The sequence below is a fragment of the Urocitellus parryii genome, chromosome 4 (genome assembly GCF_045843805.1).
Source record: "Urocitellus parryii isolate mUroPar1 chromosome 4, mUroPar1.hap1, whole genome shotgun sequence".
Taxonomy (NCBI): domain Eukaryota; kingdom Metazoa; phylum Chordata; class Mammalia; order Rodentia; family Sciuridae; genus Urocitellus; species Urocitellus parryii.
The window spans coordinates 62,920,809-62,941,630 of record NC_135534.1 but is presented as its reverse complement, the minus strand read 5'-3'; the positions used below and the strand labels follow the sequence as shown (position 1 = coordinate 62,941,630).

Below are 20,822 nucleotides of genomic sequence, written 5' to 3'. Positions count from 1 at the left end.
ATGCCACCTATATATTAAACACGACCTGTGATTGGTACACTGCATCTGGGATATTCTGGAAACTGGATGTGTTCCTAGGGGGATACAGCTCACAGACCAAGATGGTTCCCACATCCATCAGTATTAACTGGTTCCACCATACCTGAACACTCAGACGACTGTGAAGACTCCTGCAAACACTGCCTTGCTGGGTTTCCTATTTTGTATCATTCTAAGTGGACCTGTCACCAGGTGTGGCCAACTGTGGTCACATGAGTTCAACTGCTTAGCCCAAAGTTTGGCAAACCTTTTCTGTTAAGGCCAGACAATAAACATTTTAGGTTTTGCAGCCCATATGGTCTCTGTCACAACTATTCAACTCCAATGTTTTAGGCAAAAATAGCCATAGATGATAAGCAAACGGACTATGCATGATTGAAGCATGACTATGTTGCAATCAAACTTTACTTTATAAAAGCAAGAAGTGGATTCATTTGGTCCAAAGGATGTATTCTGCCAGTCCCTGGTATAGTTGAATATAAGGCATTTCAAGCAGAGTGGATATTGCAGTAACTAGCATGTGGACAAGGAAAATTGTTGTTAAGGAATTATGGGCAACTGGTTATAATCATTATTAAACTTACTTTTGTTATAATTTCCCACTAAAATACATATTTTTTGGAAAATATAACCAAAGATTTGAGACTCTGAGTCTGTATATATCCAAATATTCCTTGCTTTCTGCCAGTACAAATTACAGAAGGCCTGTCATCTCCTTTCTCCCCACTGTACCCACGTCTCCTATCCTGGGTGTCATGTTCCCTTTGTTAAGACTTACTACAGCAAGAAAGGACATCTCACTAGCCACTCTTCCCTAAACATCAGCAAGACCAAAAGCAAAAGGTACTCACTTGAATAATAAATTAAGACCAAAGAGGGTAAACATGACCGCCATGTAGCCAATGATGCCAGTGGCATAGCTGATTTTATAGATCAACAGGAACCATTTATAAACCAACCTGGAGAAAGGAAATAAAATACTCAGTAGAGCTGATGCAGAGACACCGGCCTCCAGATCTATTAGACCACCAGAATTTCTTATTCTTTTTTTTTTTATATTTATGTTTTAATTGTAGTTGAACACCATTCATTCATTCATTCATTCCATTCATTTATTGTGGTGTTGAGGATCCAACCCAGGACCTTGCATGTGCTAAGCAAGTGCTCTACCACTGAGCCACAACCCCAACCCCCAGAATTCTTTATTTTCATATAAATAGGGACATCAGGTCTATTCTTAAGACTTATTGAGCAATTTGTGTTACTGTTCAAGGGTGTTCACTTCCTCAATTACTAAAACATCTTCAGGGAACTACTGCTTTATATTTTCCTGGTCTAAGACTAAGCAAAAGAAAGAGATTCCTAAAAAGAAGTTTCAGTCTCATAAGAAAGGGCACAGCTGATCTAAAACAGCTATGTCATCTCAAATTTAGATTACTTGGGTGAGGAAGTGAAACCTAATAACTCTCAAAAGATTGATGGGGAAGGCTAGTTGTTCTTGTCAGGAAAGAGAATTCAAGGAAAGATGAAATCACTGGTGGAATTAGCTAAGTACCTTTGTTAACTCAAATCACTTTGAGACAAGTTTACTTCTTTGTAAAATGGGAAAACGACATTACCTTTCTCACCTCATTAACATAACCCATTTCTTGGTACAATATGCTCATTAAACACTGAGTGAATAAATGAGGATGTTTATAAAAGTGCTTTGAAACTGTACAGCACTATCAAGTGTTAGTTATTATAAAATATTTCCATACTATTGACACATTTTAAAAATTATTTCATTTAGAAGTCAATGCTGTTTGTCAGTTGGTAGCTCTTAACATTTTGTTTTATTGCACTTTTTCTTTATATCACCCTATATGAGGTAGCAGTTATCACATTTTTTTTTAAGTTGTATATGGACACGATGCTTTTATTTATTTTTTTAATGTGGTGCTGAGGATTGAACCCAGTGCCTCACACGTGCTAGGCAAGCACTCTACCACTGAGCTACAACTCTAGCCATCTGGCTCCAGGACATGTACCCTTTATCATGGCCCAGAGAGGGACTTCTGGATCACCAACTTTCCCTTGTACATTGAAACTCTGAAGACCAGAGAAAAGCTTGCAGTAAAGAAGAACAGAAAGAAGAGCAATTTGCAACTTTGAAATCATTTTAAGTCAGGTGGTCTCAACTTTGATGCTGGCCAGTTCCCCTGTTAGGCTATCCTGGACCTGTGCACACCTCTCATAGCACTTACCAACTGCAGTGCAACAGATGCTTTCTCATCCATCTCCTCCAATAAACCGAGCACTCCTTGAGGGCAGGGACCATGTCTTATCCAGCTCTGTATCCCCAGCGCTCAGCACAGGGCCTGGCACATAGCAGGTGCTTATTGAATGAATGAATGAGAAAAATCTCTTTTTCTGTCAAGTAAATGTTAAATGACCTCACAAGCTGGTTGGGAGGATTAAACAAGAAATGCAATTGTATAAAGTACAAAGAAGTATATAGGCAACAGCCCTTTGTAATCCAAGAAAGAATTACTGTTTATTGGAAAATTGCAAATTTACTGATTCATTCATTCAACCAAAATTTATAAAGTAGGCTTCTATGTGCCAGCCCTTGTGGCAAGGTCTGGATATACAGTGACCAACAAAACAGATATGGTTCCTGATCTTATACAAACAGTTCAGTGGCGGAGATAGACGTTCAAAAAAATATTTTGTTATAAATTGTGATAAGTTCTATGAAAGAAAACTATAGGGCCTTACGAGAGAATAAAATGGAAAATCTAATTTAGAGAGCAAAAGGGTTCACAGAAAATAACATTTAAAATGAGACCACAAAGATCACCAGGACTTGCTTTTTTGTGGTACTCAGAATTGAACCCAATGGTACTCTGACGCTGAGCTACATCTCCAGCTCCCCAGCCCTTTCTTTCCTTTCCTTTTCTTTCTTTCTTTTTTTATTTTTATTTTTTTTTTAATTTTTGAGATAGAGTCTTGCTAAGTTGCCCAGGCTAGACTTGAACTTGCAATCTTGCCTCAACCTCCCGAGTAGCTGGGATTGCAGACATGTGCCACCATGCCCCGCTATTTGCTCTTGATATAAACAGACCTTGGATATAACCATAAAATAAGCTACAATATCTGAGGTTTTTAAATCTATGAATAGGGGTGTGGGTCTCCCAATCAGCTTGTTTTAGAGGGGGCCCCACACCAAATTCTTTTGGCAGACAAAAACTGCAGTTTTTTCAGTCTAAACCCATCTTCCTCTCATGCATTCTAGCACATTAGCTTCAGGAAGCCCAAGCTCTTCCCCACTGCCTAAACTCTCACCTTGGAGTTGTCTGCACTAGAGGTTTCCGTGTGGCTCGGAAGGTGACGAAGGCTGTGACAGCAGAGAAGATGATCCAGATCACTAGGAATCTCCACCAGTGCAGCTTCACTGTGAAATAGAGGGGAACAACCCACATCTGAAAGAGGGTCACCATCTGAAACACAAACACAAGCACTTCAGCTCTAGCCAGCTCCCTCTGCAGCTCTACCTACAAGTGCAGATAGCTTGTTTTCTATTTTAGCCTGATCCTATCCCACATTTCCAGTTTTGAATAAAGGCAACCCCACTAGTGATCAAAGTTAAAAACCTGGAACCATGACTGCATCTTCCCTTTCATCCCTCATTCAACTGTATCTTGAATATATTCTTTCCTTTCCACTTAAGCTCTTGCTATCTCTTGCCTGGCTGAGACAGCAAGAGCAACAACTTCTTTGTTAGTCCCCATGTATCCAGTAAGGACAGAATGGAGGAGATACCAGTGGTAGGGTATCTCTTACCACTCTCTAGGCCTTTAAGTTGTCCGACCTTCCTTTCTGCCTGATAATAACACAACCAAGATACATGAAGCCTTCAGTCTCCCTTCCAGTGAGAATTAGCCATGATTTCTAGTTCCCCAAAAGTATTTTCTTTTCTACCATCATTACAGAGCTTATCCAGATAATAAGGGGGGTTTAAAATTCATTTGCTACCTATATAAGTTGCGTAAGGGCAATGACTTGGCCATAATCATTCATTTCCTTTAAGCTAGTAAACTAACACAGTACAGGCCCTCAATAAATTTGGATAAATAAATAAAAGGAAAATAAGACTAGGCTGGAGTAAGATTTCCTAAGATGGAGACACACTTGTATTTTTTAAAGAGTGTCTTTTTACCTTCCTTCAGATGTGTAACTTATACTTGTTATCTCAAGAGTTACAAATACATAGAACAATTCTAATTCTAAAAGTTTGGAGTAATCACCAATCTTTTGCTCTCCAATGCCTCATAACTTCCTCCCTCAGCTACCCTGCTTTAACTGGATGTCATTATTCTCAGATGAGCAGTAGATATTTTTTTTTTAAAAAAAAGGTAGTACCTAATGGAGGTTTTCTTCCTGAAGTCACCAAATAAAATTCAAGGACATTAATTTTTTTTTTTAATTTAAAAAAGGAGAGCTGTAGAAAGGAAAAGTAGTAGCTAGTTTTCTGATATTCCATAGTAAACTAAAAAAGTATGTGTCCTTGGGGATTTCTAGACCAGTGAAATCCAACAAGCCACATAAATAATTTAAATTTTTTTTACTAATTACATTAGAAAAACAGGTGATATTAATTTTAATATAGTTTATTTAACCCATATGTCCAAAATATCATAATTTCAACATGAACAAAATATTTAAAGTTATTTTTTTGGTGTTGGGGAATGAACCGTGGGCCTTGAACATACTAAACATTGTGCTCTACCACTAAGCTATACCATAGCCCCAAAATATTAAAACTATCAAAGAAATATTTTACTTTTTTGTACTTTTAAATCTGATGTGTATTTCATATTTATAATACATTCTAAGTACTCAATAGCTAGGTGTGATTGGTGGCTAACACTGGAGAGTACAGTGTACAGCTAGCTTCTTTTGAGTGAGTGGTTGTCTGTTGCTATCATTCCCTCACTCACTGCTCTGCAAGAAAACGCCTGAGTTTTTTAGTGCTATTTTACAGATAAAAAGAGAAAGGGGATAAAAGGTGAGAAGAGAATGGTGAGCAGTACCACATTGCTTTAGAGTTTCCCATTCTGTGAGTCAAAGAGTGCTGACTGCTGGTCAGTGAATCATGCAAGCCACAATAACAATTCTACTGCATTGGAACCCACAACTGTTCTTCCAAATAAAACACTCTAGAATATTCTGGTCTTATATACAAAGTGTGGATGCACCAAGCTCCAGCTGCTTTTCTAGGAGATACTGGGAGGAAACCAGGAAAATATATCACAACAATCAACTATGGATAACAAGGGGACAAACAACCAGAATCATATTTCCAAAAGGGAATGGAAGGAGGTTCTTTGTTCTTCACATTGTTTGCTTAAACAGACTCATGCAGTTGTTAACTAGACAGTAAGCCCAGAGACTAGAGAAGAATTAAATCCCACAGTCTGGCCACATTTGTCTTAAGAAAGAACAGGACTTCTAGTCTCCATCCAGTTTTTATAAAAACCAGCATGCTCTAATAGCCTCTTCCACATTGCCCATCAATGTTATCTACAGCACGTTCTGAGGGGGTATCTGAGGACACGATAATTTTCTCTGTACAAGCTGCAGCTCTGTACATTTTAGATGAAGTGAGAGGTAGAGAACTTGGATTATATTCTGAGTTGGACAAAGACATAATTAGGAGTTAAGTTTGGGTATCAGTATAAAAGGAATAAAAAATCTTATCTTATTTTTTAACTATCAGTCTTGAAATTTTAGGGTGAAAAAGTCACTTAAATCACATCATGAAAAAGAGAGAAAGAAAATAGGAGAGGAGGACAAAGAGACAGGGAGAGAGAGAAAGAGAAATTTAGAGATGGAATTAAGCCCTTTGAAGCCAGATGGCCTAGTAGAAACTAGTAGACCTGGATTCTAGTTCTGTTCTGCCTCCAACTCATCAAGGTAACCCAAGGAGGTCCTTTCCCTTTGAAGGAAGACTTGATTCTCAAACCCCTTCAAGTTCTAACATCTGAAAGTCCTGTTAAGCAGCCCTGTATCTTAGACTTCCTGGGAAAGTGGAGACATAATACTTATTGGCATTTTGTCTAGTAAATAAGTTGAAACTTCATTAAGGAAGGTATTTTTAATGGCTAGCTTGGCAAAGGCAGGGACTCTGGTGCCACCTGGTGGCAATGCTTATGCAGACACATTTGGTTAATAGTTCTTTTAAACACTTGTACCTAATACTACGGAAAATACAAAAATAATGGCAAGCCTCACCCTGACATCTCTTCCAAGAACATGGGTGATGGGACATAAATACATAAATTAGGCAGTGAAGCAAAGCATCAAATACTGACATGGGAGTTCAAAGGAGAGATGCAGCAGTATGTGCAGGAACTACAGGGAAGATTTTCTGGAAGAGGCAGAGTGCTGTTGGTTCTGAAGGAGGCTTGGATTTGGGCAGGTGGATAGAGAAAACAAAAGCTATTTCTACTTTCTCTGAATCTGAAAATATGAAGTTGAAACTAAAGACAAGCCTGAAACCAATTCACTGATTCCTTCAGCAAACATTTAGTGAGAGACAATCCCAGCTTTTCTGACAGAAGATAAAAATTATCAACATCCCACTTATCTCTCCACAAGGCTCAACAGTATAGAAGATGAAATTGGATGCTAACAGTAAGAGCTCATCCATATTTGTTGGAACTGCCTTTTGGTTTTACCTTTTGGTTTTAGTTGAGAGGGTGTCATCACCAGAAGGTATATTGGTAGAGACGAAATTGACACCTCATAATTATTTCTAATCCATGTGAAGACAGACAAGACAATCTTCAGATCCCTTTAATCTTAGAGGAACTAGAATTCATAAAATGAGTTCCCAGGCACCAGCTGCCTTCCAAGTCTTTCTTGGCTTGTAACTTTCAGGATTCTCATCACCTCTGCATCTCCCCATGTTGTAGGCAGGGATCACCTACCATGGTTGAAAAGGAATATATTGTGAATAAAATGAAAACTACAAGTCCATGTAATAGAATTAAGAAAGAGACAGTTAACAGAACAATCGGCTTGAAAAATGCTGAGAAATGGACTGAGGTCACTTAGAGAAAATGTTTCCAATGCGTTCCATGGCTTTGCTCTGTATTTTCATGAATAGTTTGGCTGAAGAACCTGCTTACAGGCAGAGATTGTGGTTCAGCTGTAGAGCGCTTGCCTACATTTGCAAGGCCCTGGGTTCAATCCTTAGCAGCATATAAAAATAAATAAATAAATAAATAAAATGAAGATTTAAAAAAAAAAAAACGCTTAACAAAATTTGGACAGCATAAAGCTTAGGGTGGGTGTAGGGCAAAGAGAGAGGGTGTAAACAAAGAAATAAAAGAAACAAGACCAAAAATGAATAAAATTTATTTCTAATGCTCTAGCTACAACATTCCAGGAGCAAATAAGATGAAATCACATAATGAAACCTAACTGCCCAGCCAAGTACAGGATAGGTGAGGAGTAACTTAATAGCAGCTCACATGAAACAGATCTAGTGGTTTCAGTTGCCCACAAATGACAACAGAGTATATGCCAATAGGGCTGCTGCCAAAAAAGCCAAGACAACTTAGGCTGCTTAAGAAAATACCCAAAATAAAGGAGGAAGCAGATTACTGTTCTCAGCTTTGTCCAAGCATTCTCGGGGCTCTAGGTTCAGGTCATTGGACTACATTGTACAAAGAACACTGACAAATAAGCATAGCCATAAAAGAGCTGCCAGGATTACAAACAACTGAAAACAAAATCACACAACAAACAGCTGAAGGTACTGGGACATTAGGCCTGGAGACAACTATGAAAAGGCCTAGCTATTGCCTTCAGATATCTGGAAAGCAGTACATGACCAGAAAGCAGACATATTCAATATAATTTCTATGACCTAGTAAGTCTCCACACATTGCTGGAATACTCTACAAGGCAGAAACATAGTTGGCAATTTCCTCCAATTGCACCCCTAGCAAATGGTCATCCTTATCACATAAGACAGACCATTCCATTGCTAACATATGTGCTAGATAATTCTTCCCTGATACTGACCTGAAAAATCTGCCTTTGTGTCCCTTCTCCCGCAGGGTCCAGAGAAGTATAGAGTAAATTTACTAAGTCTTAGCTAAGTCTTAGCACTTCTCTTCTAATACCTAGAAAAATGGCTTCTTTTCCAAGTCTCATCCTCAGGCAAGAGTCAGTCAAGCAGCCACTTAACAAGCACTTACTGGACACTATGCTAAGGACTGGAGAATTCAAAATTAAAACCTCCCCAAGATCTTAAGTCTGCTGAGGAGAAACAAATAACTACAATTCAGCAATGTAAGTTCTATAATGGAATAAGACACTAACAAAGGTACTTCATTCAAAGTGGGGGAACCAAGAAAAGCTTCCTAAAGGATGCCTCCTTCAAACTCTGTTTTGATGGTCTAGAAGGTCCAGATGCAAAAGGGATAGTGATAAGTGTTCCAGGATGAAGAAACATGGTATGCTGGAGAAAAACAACCAGTCTTTTCGAGAGGTGAGAAATAAGCCTAAAGAGGTAGGCAAGGCTTAGAGGAAGATGACATATATCATAGCTAGAATTTTTTACTATATCTGAGGATAAAAGTTCTTTCTTTCTCATAGAAAGTAGATTACAACCCTGTATCATCTTAGTAAGCAGTCTCTAGCAGCATCCTAGTAACCGTTTAAAAGTCTTGGTCTGAGAAAAATCTAGTACTTTAAAGATTTCCAGGTAGATCTTGCCACTCATCCATTCCAAGAGGGAACTTGCAGCAGTTCGGGGCGGTGGGGAGGGGATCTGAAAAGACACTATTTTTGGTGGCAGAAGAGATGATGAAAGTTTCTCCTTGGAGATCTTTTAAAAATAGGACTGATACTTTTCCGGGCATAAACTCATCCCTTCCCCAAATATCCCTGAGGGAGTTGAGGATTAAGTAATATTACACTCTGGATAGATGATGAAAACTAAGCTACAGGGAAGCCAAAAAAGAAGTGTGGCCTGAGTTAGGCTTCCAATCCAGACCTTCTGTCTCTCCAGCTGCCTCCCTGCCATCCTTCACTACATTTGTGGGGGAAACCCTGGAAAGGAGGCAGCAAGATAAGTAAACGGGGGTTTGTGAAAGTACATGACAGTCAAGAAAAAAATTTAGGCAAGTCATTAAAAAAGGAAACTCAGGTTGGGCACAGGAATACATGCCTATAAATCCCAGTGGCTTGGGAGACTGAGGCAGAAGGACTGTAAGTTCAAACCCACCCTCAGCAACTTACTGAGGCTCTAAGCAACTCAGGGAAACCCTGTCTCCAAATAAAATATTTAAAAAAGGGCTGGGGATGTGGCTTAATGGTTAAGTGCCCCTGGGTTCAATCCCCAGTACCAAAAAAAGGAAACTCAGGAGAAATAAAAACAGAATTAACCAACAATTTCCTGAAGCTTTTGAGAAATGTTGGTTTTAGGTCCAGTTCTCCAATTTAATGGTCATGTGCTCTCACAAATTCACTTCAGGATTCTGGGTCATGGTTTATCTTACCTTACAGAGCCTTTCCATAGAGAAAAGCACTTTTTAAAATCATCAACAGATTTAAACTATAAGTGATTTAAGGTGTTATTGTTGTTGCTGGAAACAGTAGGAATTCATGCTCCAAATAACAATTAATTGAGAGTAATTTTTTTCTTCCTTTAATGTGAAGATTGGACTTCAACTCCCAAGTTACAGAAAGTAGACATTCCTGAGAACTCCTAAGTTACAGAATCAGTGGACAGGCATCCCTGTTTAGAATCAGTCTGGGGACTGACAACATCCCTGCTACTATAGGTCCTAGAATCTAGAACAGTGCTATTTATCAGGGAACAGACAGCGATGTCTAGAGATATATTTGCTTGTCATAACTGGAGGAAGAGTGCTAGAGTATCTAGTGGTGAGATGCCAGGAGGTTGTTAAACAGCCTATGATGTACCCGACAGCCCTCCCTTAAAAAACAAAGAATTATCTTGCCCCAAATGTCAATAGTCTCCCTGTTGAGAAACCCTCCTCTAGGAAAGCAGACCTAGTATTTTTCCAATCAGTGGTCAGGGGTATCCCCCTAAGAGACTGGGCTGTTAACCTGCACTAGTGAAGAACACACAAATTTATTCAGTTTGAGAGAAACACAAGCCTTATCAATTAATTTCTTGGCATGCCATAAGAAAGTTTTCTTTGAAAGTTCTCATGGCTAATCTCAAATAATTCATGTTTCTGCTATTCAACAACAACCCTACTGCCTCCCTTTTATACAACGTTCTCTGGGGAGTTGTTTTTATTATATTTTATTCTCATTCCTCATCCCAAGAACATTCTAATGTATTTAATATGCATATTTTTGTTTGTGTCCATTCATACAAACTGTTTCTTTCTTCGTGTTTTAACTTCCCAATTGGCATTATACTATATATTTGTTTCTTTCTTTTTCCATATAGCACTATACTTTTAGGGTTCCAGCCAAGTTGCTAGAGGTACACCTAATGTGTTGCTTTTAACTGCAACGCAGTTTCATGACATGCATTTCCAACATTTTTTTTTTGGGGGGGGGGCTGGGAACAGGGCTGGGTGGGAGTTACCAGGGATTAAACCCAGGGGCAATTTATCACTGAGCCACACATCCTTAGCCCTTTTTTATATTTTATTTAGAGACAGGACCTCACTAAATTGCTGAGGCTGGCTTTGAACTCACAATCTTCCTGCCTCAGCCTCCCAAGCTGCTGGGATTACAGGCATACACCAGTGTACCCAACCCATTTATAACATTTTAACTACTTATTCTCTCAGAAATACCCAGATTATCTCCAACTCCTGACTGAGAGTTACTGCCACAAGTAACACTTAAATGAAGACCTTCTCAAATGTCCCCTTCATGATGTATCACGGTGTGTATGTACATTTTGTCTCCCTGAGCAATGTCATGCTGCTATCCCACAATGCCTGCACTAGTCCTTATATACATAAAAGCTTACACAAAGGCTCCTACTGCCTCTGATCCCAACCAACACTAGGCCTTTTTTTTTTTTTTTAATTTCTGACAGTCTAATAGATGCAAAGTAATAACTCATTGCTGTTTGTTTTTATTGTGCTGGGGAATCAAACCCAGGACCTTACACATGCTGGGCTAGTATTCACCACTGAGCTACATCCCAGGCGTTTTTATTTTTTGAGACACGGTCTTGCTAAAAATGCCCAGGCTGGCCTTGAACTTTGTGATCCTCCTGCTTCAGCCTCTTGAGTAGAAGGAATTAGAGAGGTGCTTCACCATGTCCAGCTTCATTGCTGTTTTAATGTTAATGTACATTTCCTAATTATTAAGGACTTTAAGCATCTCTTCTCAGGCTTAATAGCCATTTGGATTTCCTCATTTTCTGTTGTACCCTTTGCCAGATTTTCTGTTGGAGTTACTATCTTTCCTTGATTCGTAGGAGTTCCTTTGTATAGTCTAGGTATTACTCTACTGCCAAGATTAATCATTACTAATCTCTTCTCCATTAGGTTATGTTAACTTTGCATATGGTAAACTTTATGGAACAAAAATCCTTAATTTTTTAAAAACACAGAATTAGATTTTTGAAGAATTCAGTATAATTCTTAAAATACTAGACATCATTTCCTATATGGTACATTTTCTCAGTCACTGTCTAGGATTCTGAGAAGTTGTAGGGATATTCAGGCAAAAAGATCCTTTTTATTTTATTGTTTTGCAACACTGGAAACTGAATCAAGAAGGGCCTCACACACACTCAACAAAGTGCTTTACCAATGAGCTACATCCCTAGCCTCAAATCCTTAATTTCAATGTATTTAAATTTATCAAATCTTTCTTACCTATAATTCTTTTTATTAAATTCATAAGCTTTACTTTTTTCTTTTCCTTCTTGTGTATGTGGTGCTAGGGATTGAACTCAAGAGCTACATGAATGATAGGCAAGCACTCTACCATTAAGCTGTCCCCTGGCCCCAATTTGCTATTTCTATAGAAAAAGTGTACCCTCCTGGACTATTATATATATAATAAAATTTGCTTCTTGACTGGGGCTGTAGCTGAGTGACACATGTGCAAAGCCTTGCATTGGATCCCCAACACCACAAGACACACACTTTTAGTCAGCTTTATACTATTGCCTGTGCACATCAATGAATGCACTTTATGTTTGAATTCATACATTCACCTGTGACTATTTTTGTCCCAGAAGAGAAAACGAAAAATATTTAGGAAGACGTTTTTGCTTTTGAAACCGCTTTTTAATTTTGAGGTTCTGGGGATCAAACCCAGGGCTTCCTACATGCTAGGCATGAGCTACAATCCCTAACCCTAAATTATCTTAAATCCCCTTTGTACTCAGTACTATGTAGAAACCTAGTTTTAATTTTACTCCTTGTGGTGAGTTTGTTTTCACAACACAACCTAATTTCTTCATTGATAGGTGGTTATGCTTTATTGTATATTAAGTTCTCATTACAGCCAGGCACAGTGGCACATGCCTGTAATCCCAGTGGCTTGGGAGGCTGAGGCAGGAGAATAGCAAGTTCAAAGCAGCCTCAGCAATTTAGCAAGGCCCTAATCAAATCAGCGAGACCCTGATCCTAAATAAAATATTAAAAAGAGCTGGGAATGTGGCTCAGTGGTTAAGCATCCCTGGGTTCAATCCCCACTACCAAAAAAAAAGTTCCCATTACACAAAGTTATGTCTCTGAGATCCTCATTCTGTCTGAAGGTCTATTTGCCTATTCTTATGGCATATATCAATACCTGATAAGGAAGTCTCTGTCTTGGCAGGGTTTTTGTTTGTTTTGTTTTCCCTTGCCTTATTTTTTTTTTAACTTCTGGTGGAGAAGGAAAGGAATTATTCAAATAATTGGTTAATTAATATGCTCATCCTTAGTCCCTACATGGATTACTTTTTCATTTTAAAAAATTATTCCTAATTGAAGTAAAAAAATGATCATTTAAATTATTTTTGAGTATACAGTTTAGTAGTGTTAAGTACAGACACACTGTCCTGTAATAGATCTCTAAGACTTTTTCATCTTGCAACACTGAAACATTAAACAATAGTTCCCTGTTTTCCCCTTCTCTCATCAGCCCCATTCTTCTTTCTGTTTTCTCAGTTTGATTATCTTAGATACTTCATGTATCTATTACTGGCTTCTTGCATCTTCAAGGTTCAGAAATGCTATAGCATTTGAAAAGATTTATTTCGTTTTTAAGTCAATTGCTTTTAATATGATAAATACTGAAGCTACTAGCCAAAATAAGAAGTGAAACATCTAAAATTCCTCATATCTATCTATGTGCTCTTCTCCATTGTATCATCTAATCTTCCTTTCAAACGAAGCTAGGAGTATACTGAATCTTAAGTTAACCATTTCCTTGCTTTTTAAACTATGGTCTTATCGTACATGTACATATTTTTAAAACATGCTATTTAGTTTTCATTGTTTTTAGCTTCCATGACTTATTTATTTCACTCAATTATGTTTTGGTGCTAGGGATTAAACTCAGGGCTTTATTCATGTTAAGCAGCAGGCATTCTACCACTGAAGTACATCTCCAGTCCTTTCACTCAATCTTATTATGCTAAAATTCACGCTTACCATTATTCATAGCTGTAGTTAATTATGTCATTTTTATAAGTTTTATATGTTATATGATATTCCACTATATGAAAATAATGTAACAAACTTATCCATTTACCTATATATGGATACTGGGTCATTTCCAAATTTTTACTATCTGTAATTTAAACAGTGCTACTCTGAAATTTTTAGTACATGCTCCTAGGATATATGTGCAAAATTTTCTCTTGATATACATTCTTAGGAATTAAACTACTGGACCATACAGAATAGGAATATTAAGCTTTATTAGATGACGTTAAACTGTTTTTCAAAGTAGTTTCTTCAAAAAGGAAACAACATTAACTGAGCATAGCCCCAGTATGGGCCTATAAAGAATCAAAGAATATCTGTTGCTTGAACAAATAAATAGACATATGAAAAAGTGGGGACAGCACTGGTGTCAGATGGAAGGGGTGTGATTTCTGACTCTGCTAATCACTGGTTGAGTGAGGCTTAATTAAGTCTTTGTGCCTCAGTTTCTTGATCTACTCAATAACAAAAAATATTATCTACATCATAGCAAAATCTCTAAATTATAATGCAATCAATAAATGCTAGATGATGTTATTAATTATGCTTATGTAATTACATAGCTGGCATGTCCCAACTATGTTTCTGTTCTGCTTCTCATTTAGAGCCCACCTTTAACTTAAAACAGATCTGAGAGTAAGGAGTCTCTAGGAATTGCAAAACTGGTAGCTATGGACATTAGCTTTAGATGAACCAACAAGGAAAGTTAGGAATAGTAAGATGAACCATCCAACTAGAATGGTAAAGAATAAAGTCTTCAGTTCACAAGACAGCTCATAAATCTAGTTTAAAAAATTTCAGGACTGCCAAGCACAGGGCACATACCTGTAATCCCAGCAGCTCAGGAGGCTAAGGCAGGAGAAATGCAAGTTCAAAGCCAACCTCAGCAACTTAGTGAGGCTCTAAGCAACTTATTTATTTTCTAAAAAAATATAAAAAGGGCTGGGGATGTGGCTCAGTGGTTAAGTGCCTGTGGATTCAACCACCGTATCAAAATAATAAGATTTTTTTAAAAATTTCAGTACTGATCCTACTTTAAAAAAAATCAAATGACAAACTGGAGAAAGATACTAGCAACATATGTCAAAAGGCTTATTCTTAATATACAAGAGTTTTGTTTTTTTTTTAAGTTGTTGATGGACCTTTATTTTTTTATTTTTTTGTATGTGGTGCTGAGAATCGAATCCAGTACCCCACACATGCCAGGCAACTGCGCTACCACTGAGCCACAACCCCAGCCCTAACAAGAGTTTTATGTCAACCATTCCAAAGAATCTTAAGAAAAGAAATGTAACCAAAACATAACACCTGATATCAGCCATAAGTAATATTTACATGTCATAATACACAGTGAATACTTACTTAACTAAAAATTGGAAGTATGTGAGGAGTATCTACTTCCTACTTTCCAAAGCATAAAATATAAAGGTAAAAATGTATGTCAATATCAATGTTACTTTAGAGAGGTCAGTGGGCTGGGGTTGTGGCTCAGTGGTAGAGCGCTTGCCTAGCATGCGTGAGGCACTGGGTTCAATCCCCAGCAACACATAAAAAAATAAAAACAAATAAAATACAGATATTGTGTACATCTACAACTAAAAAATTATATATATTAAAAAATAGAGAGGTCAGTATTAGAAAAGAAACTAGAGAAATAGAAAGTGGTTGTTATAGAAGAACTAGAGATTCTGAGTTGGGCAAAAGTGTTCTGCCTTTTTTGTTTTTAAGAATTTAACCTTTGGGCTGGGGTTGTGGCTCAGCAGTAAAGCACTTGCCTAGCACGTGCGAGGCCCTGGGTTCGATCCTCAGGACCACATAAGAAATAAAATAAAGGTATTGTGTTCAACCACAACTAAAAAATAAATTTTTTTTTTTTAAAAAGAATTTAACCTTTATTTATTTATTTATTTTAATGTGGTGCCAAGGATAGAACCCAGTGCTTCACCCATCCTAGGCAAGTGCTCTACCACTGAGCTACAAGCCCAGCCTTGTGTTCTGCTTTTTAAACCGTGCAGAATTATGTAATTCTTTTTTTGGAGGGGCGGGGGGCAGTACTGGGGATTTAAGAAGGGATGCTCTACTACTGAGCTGTATCCCCACCCAACCTGCCTTTTTTTCTTGTTAATTTTTGAGGCAGGATCTTACTAAATTGCCAAGGCTGGCCTCAAACTTGCAATCCTCCGACCTTAGCCTCCTGAGTTGCTGGGATTACAGGCTACCACACCCTACACTACTTGGCTTTTAAAACTATGATAAAGAAATATACTCAGTGAGTCAAAAAGCATTGGTACCCACCGGGTATGGTAGCACTTCCTTATTTTTCACTGTCTCTAAGAAAAAACAGCTCCAACTTCTGATAAGCTTGAAAAAGGATAGTAGATGGCATTGTACACAGGCCACTTGGGCAATTTTTCTTCTTCCAAAGTTAGTATTAATTAAAGCAATAAAAATATTCATTATACACAAGTTTTAACAAAACCAACATAAATCATTGTATAATAGTAGCATAAAGCAGGATATTACAGATTTCCTTTTCTTATTTTCTAAACATATGGGTTTAAGTTTCACAGTGAATGATATTCTATAGTGTTGGCATATCCTCTCACCAATGAAGTTCAGTGTTTACAATGTGTGGTCATTAAGAAATGATATGACTATGCATATTCCTTGTACAACAGGACTCATTAAATTGCAGTCATATTTCTTATTAAGAAGGAACTAATCAGTGGCTTTCTATTAGCAGCCTGATGAGTCCTATAGAAATTCCAATGAGGAAGCAGAAGAAATCCCATACATTCAGAATGGAATTAGGGTTACCCAAAACTCATCTCTTAACTATTTCCACAGTGGGTTTTTCTTTAGGATGCTGTTTAAGGAAAGGATTCCACAGCTTACCAAAAAAAAAAAAAAAAAAAGTAACTAACAAAAACCACTGTATTACATATATGTATCCTCACTTTTTACAGTGTAGGTTTTTTAAAATCTCTGCAGAATAGCCAACACTATATAGTTAAGAAATTTTCTAAATATAAGCACAGAAATGCCAAGAGTTCACACTCCATACTTGATTTATGAGTTTTCCTATTTTTCCAGACTTGATTAATTAAGTCTTGGTAATACCCATTTTATAGAGTAGGCACAATAATCACACATTAAGAAACAAGGATCTTGTCCCAGATGTCAATATGAAGCACAGCAGGGTCCAGACATGAAGACCCACCTGCAGTGGCTTATTCTACCAGACAGACCTAGTTCTAAAAGCCTTGATGTCAAGCCCATTCCATACATTGTGACCTGAAGGTACAGAAGCCCCTCCCAATGGCTTAGTCTACTGGATGGCACCTAGTTCTAAGAGCCTTGATGTCATGAAGGCCTTCCATACATTGTGACCTGAAGGTACAGATGTCCCTATATATAGCACATGCTAACATCAGAGTTAGTTACAGGCCAATGTTGCCTAAAACGTATGCTGGATCAAGGGCAAAGTTTGGCTTCTCTTCATCCTATGCTTCAGACTATCTCTTGGTTCTCTTCTCGAGAAACCACTTCCAGAAGCAAAATATAGAACAGGTGAAAATCTGAAATATGAAACAGAAGACCTGGGTTCAAATTCTAGCTCAACCTATTCATATTCCTTTCACACCTTAACTCTCAAGGTTTCAATGTCTTCATTTAAGATCATACTGACTCTAATAGACTATTAGATGAATTAGGGCTGGGGATGTGGCTCAAGTAGTAGCGCGCTTGAATGGCATGCGTGTGGCCCGGGTTCAATCCTCAGCACCACATACAAACAAAGATGTTGTGTTGCCGAAAACTAAAAAAAATAAATATTAAAATTCTCTCTCTCTCCCTCTCTAAAAAAAAAAAAATATGTATAATAGACTATTAGATGAATTAAATGAGAAAATGGCAGTCCCCATCCTTTGAGTTATAGATCCTTGGGAATCTTTGGCTATATTATAAGAGGTTTTAAAAAGCATATGCTAAAAGAAAAAGAATCATTTAGGGATTAAGACTAAAAGTCCTAATTAAAATCATCAGGTTCAAATAATGGTTTTATCACTTGAGCAAAATTTTTAGCCTTTCTATGTCTCAGTTTCTCACCCATAAGAAAACAGAATCTATCTTATTAGATTGTAGTGTGGTTTAGTTGAGTCTATACATGTAAAATGCTTAAAACATTAAGAACTCGAAAACTATTGACTATTATTACTCTAACATGTGCTTTTGTATTCTTTCAAAGTACAAAAACTATTTTGCAGCTGTCTGCTATAATTTTTCAACACTTTTTAGTTGTTGATAGACATTTGTTTTATTTAGTTATTTATATGTGGTGCTGAGAATCGAACCCAGTGCCTTACATGTGCCAGGCAAGCACTCTACCACCGAGCTACAACTCTAGGCCCTATCTGCTATAATTTAATGTTAAAAGGTGTTGTGATACTTGAAAAGGTTAAAAACTTCTAAGAAAATAGTTGTAAAAGGATCCAGTATACTACCAGCCAGTTCTGAAGTAGAGTAACTGAATCTATGATTTCAATCTTCCTAAATTTATTGAGATGTACTTCTGTCCTAACATACAATCTATCCTGGAGCATGTCTAAAGCACACTTGGGAAGAATACATTGTTAGGTGAATACATTAGAAGAATACATTGTTAGGTGGAGTATTCTGTACACATCTATTGGTTTACAGTGTTGTTCAAGTTCTCTGCTACTTTAATGATGTTCTATCTGGCTGTTCTATCCATATTGAAAGTGAGGTATTGAAGTCCACTACTGTTATTGTATAACTATCTCTTTCTCCCTTTAATTCTGTTTCACATAGACTCCTTCATTAGGTACACATACATTTATAATTGCTATATCTTCTCAGTGTATTGAAGTTTTATCAGTATATACTTTTCTTTGACTCTTGTAGCTTTTTCCTTTTTTTAAGTCTACTTCCTCTGATATGAGTATAAAAACCCCACCTTTCTTTTGGTCATCATTTGCATGGAATATCTTTTTTCTACTCTTTCACTTTCAATTCCTTTCTTTTTATATCTAAGGTGAATCTCCTATACCTAGCATATCAATGGATTATGTTTATTTTTAATTACTGATAAGGAAGTATTTGTTCCACTTAACTATTTGTTTTCTGTATGTCTTACATATATTTTTCCTCATGTTTTCCATTTCTGGATTTTTGTTTTTGCTTGCTATTTTTTGGTATACAGATTAGTGGGATCTACATCCTACTTTTAAGATTAATTAGAGGCTTGGTTTCCAAGTCAAGTGACCTTCCCTCCTTCCAACTGAATAGTTCTGAAGAATACCTCCTTCATGAATCTCTCCCACAATGTTTAAAAGGAAGCACCTACCTTTTCTAGCAGTGAAAGTAGTCTCATGTTCTATCTTTGTTTTCATCCACTGAATCACTTGCCTTTTAGAGAGACACACATATGCACACATGCATATACCCCATAACTATTCACCATTTCATATATAAAGTTCACTGTTACTGTTTTTCTCTGCCTGAGTTAGGCTGGGCTATGGAATACTTAGGAAGGGTCTACTGATGATTGACAAAGAAGTGAGAGGCAAAGTGGCTTACATTGTAGGAGCGGGGGTGCCTCTGTTTCCACTGCACCAGGAGCAGCTGGGCCACCACCAAGGTAGCGATGAGGATGAGGACCATTTCAGCGTGCATGGCTTCGTGGCCACGATGCTTGGCATGCATGCGTGCGTGCTCGACCCTGAAAGCCAAACAGATGGGGTGAGCCAATCGGGGATTATGTGGAGGTAAAGAAGCAGTGTTTCCTAGGGATATTCTACCAGCCCATAGTTCAGAACACGCTCCTATGACTTGCAAGTGAAGGAATCCATGCAAATTAGGGACTAAAAGGACACACATCCTAGAGGACAGACATTAGAGAATAGAATAGAAGTTCTATGAGCCCCACAACAAAGCTCAGCTGTTGAGATTAGACGTGGGTAGTCTGTTGCCTGCCCCTCAAGGTAGAAACAGCTGACAACTTTCTTATAGTAGGAAGGAGATCTCAGAAAAGCCTGTGTTACTGTCTATTTCAGTTCTATTCTGACATGTCAGAAGAAAGTAACCCAGAGTTTATAGCTATGAAGTCTCATATTCTTAGTTGATGATATTTATGACACCTATAAAGGAGTAACATTGCAAATGTGTGCTGATTCTAAGGTTAAAGTCTTGCTTTATTCATCCAACCTTTTTTATTTTATTTTTAATTTTTTGCCAAGGCAAGAACTCTTAAGACCAGTTAAAGCCTAGAAAATCTGGACTGCTTTAACTTTATACTCATCCAACAGTGACTGCATCATTAGTATCCATAAGTAAATTGTTTCCTCAAGGGCTCAAGAAACAGTATAGTTGGAAACTTTTTATTATTCTAAGGTTGGCATTCTCTGGTCTTGAGGACTAGTAGCAAGTAATTCCCTTGGTCAATACTGGCAAAAACTTCCTCTAAGAATAGTTACTCCTACCACTCTGGGTCAGAATCAGTCAAGGCAGAGGAATGAGGGAGGAATTAAGAGAGAAAATGGAATCCAAATGTAGCGTACAATCAGGAGATTTTATATAAATTTCCCTTATACCAAGGTATTAGGGAGAGAGGGAAAAGGACAATATAGATGATGTCTTCATGGAATGCCTAAGGGCAGTGAAAGATTAACAGGAAGAAGAATCCAGTGGGATAAATTATGGGTAGATAAATGATACAGCAAATACAGCAAAAAGTTAACTTTTTTAGGTGGTGGTTAGAGTGGCATTCATCATGTAGTTCTTTCAAAATTCTATGTTTAAAATGTTAGTGGGTGGAAACGTGGTGGACAGAGTAGGCAGCCAAATGTCAATCAGCACCTAAGGGTTCATCTAACATGATTCTACCCTGGGTGGAAGAATCTATCAGAAAAAGAATAGGACTGGGAGTCAGAAACTTAGGTTCAGACTCACCCATGTGAGCCTTGGCTAAGAAACATTACATCTTTCCACCACAATTTCTTCATCTGTCAAAAGGAGTCCAAATCTTTTCTGCCTGCCTCACAGAGCTATTGTAAGGCTAGGCTA

At 37.6% G+C, this 20,822-nt stretch overlaps 1 protein-coding gene across 3 annotated transcripts in view; it reads right to left on the bottom strand.

The window, feature by feature from the left end:
* Rnf121 (ring finger protein 121) overlaps nucleotides 1-20,822 on the bottom strand; it is a 61,730-nt gene that overhangs the window by 14,427 nt on the left and 26,481 nt on the right. Inside the window, exons 3-5 of one of the 3 annotated variants that reach the window (XM_026400974.2) lie at nucleotides 19,338-19,479; nucleotides 3,367-3,521; nucleotides 891-998 (exon numbers count right to left, since the gene is read on the bottom strand). In XM_026400974.2, the coding sequence (XP_026256759.1) occupies nucleotides 891-998; nucleotides 3,367-3,521; nucleotides 19,338-19,479 (405 nt within the window). Of the gene's footprint in view, nucleotides 1-890; nucleotides 999-3,366; nucleotides 3,522-19,337; nucleotides 19,480-20,822 lie in introns of those variants that run through there. The other 2 variants (XM_026400976.2, XM_077796860.1) reach the window with 2 other exon arrangements.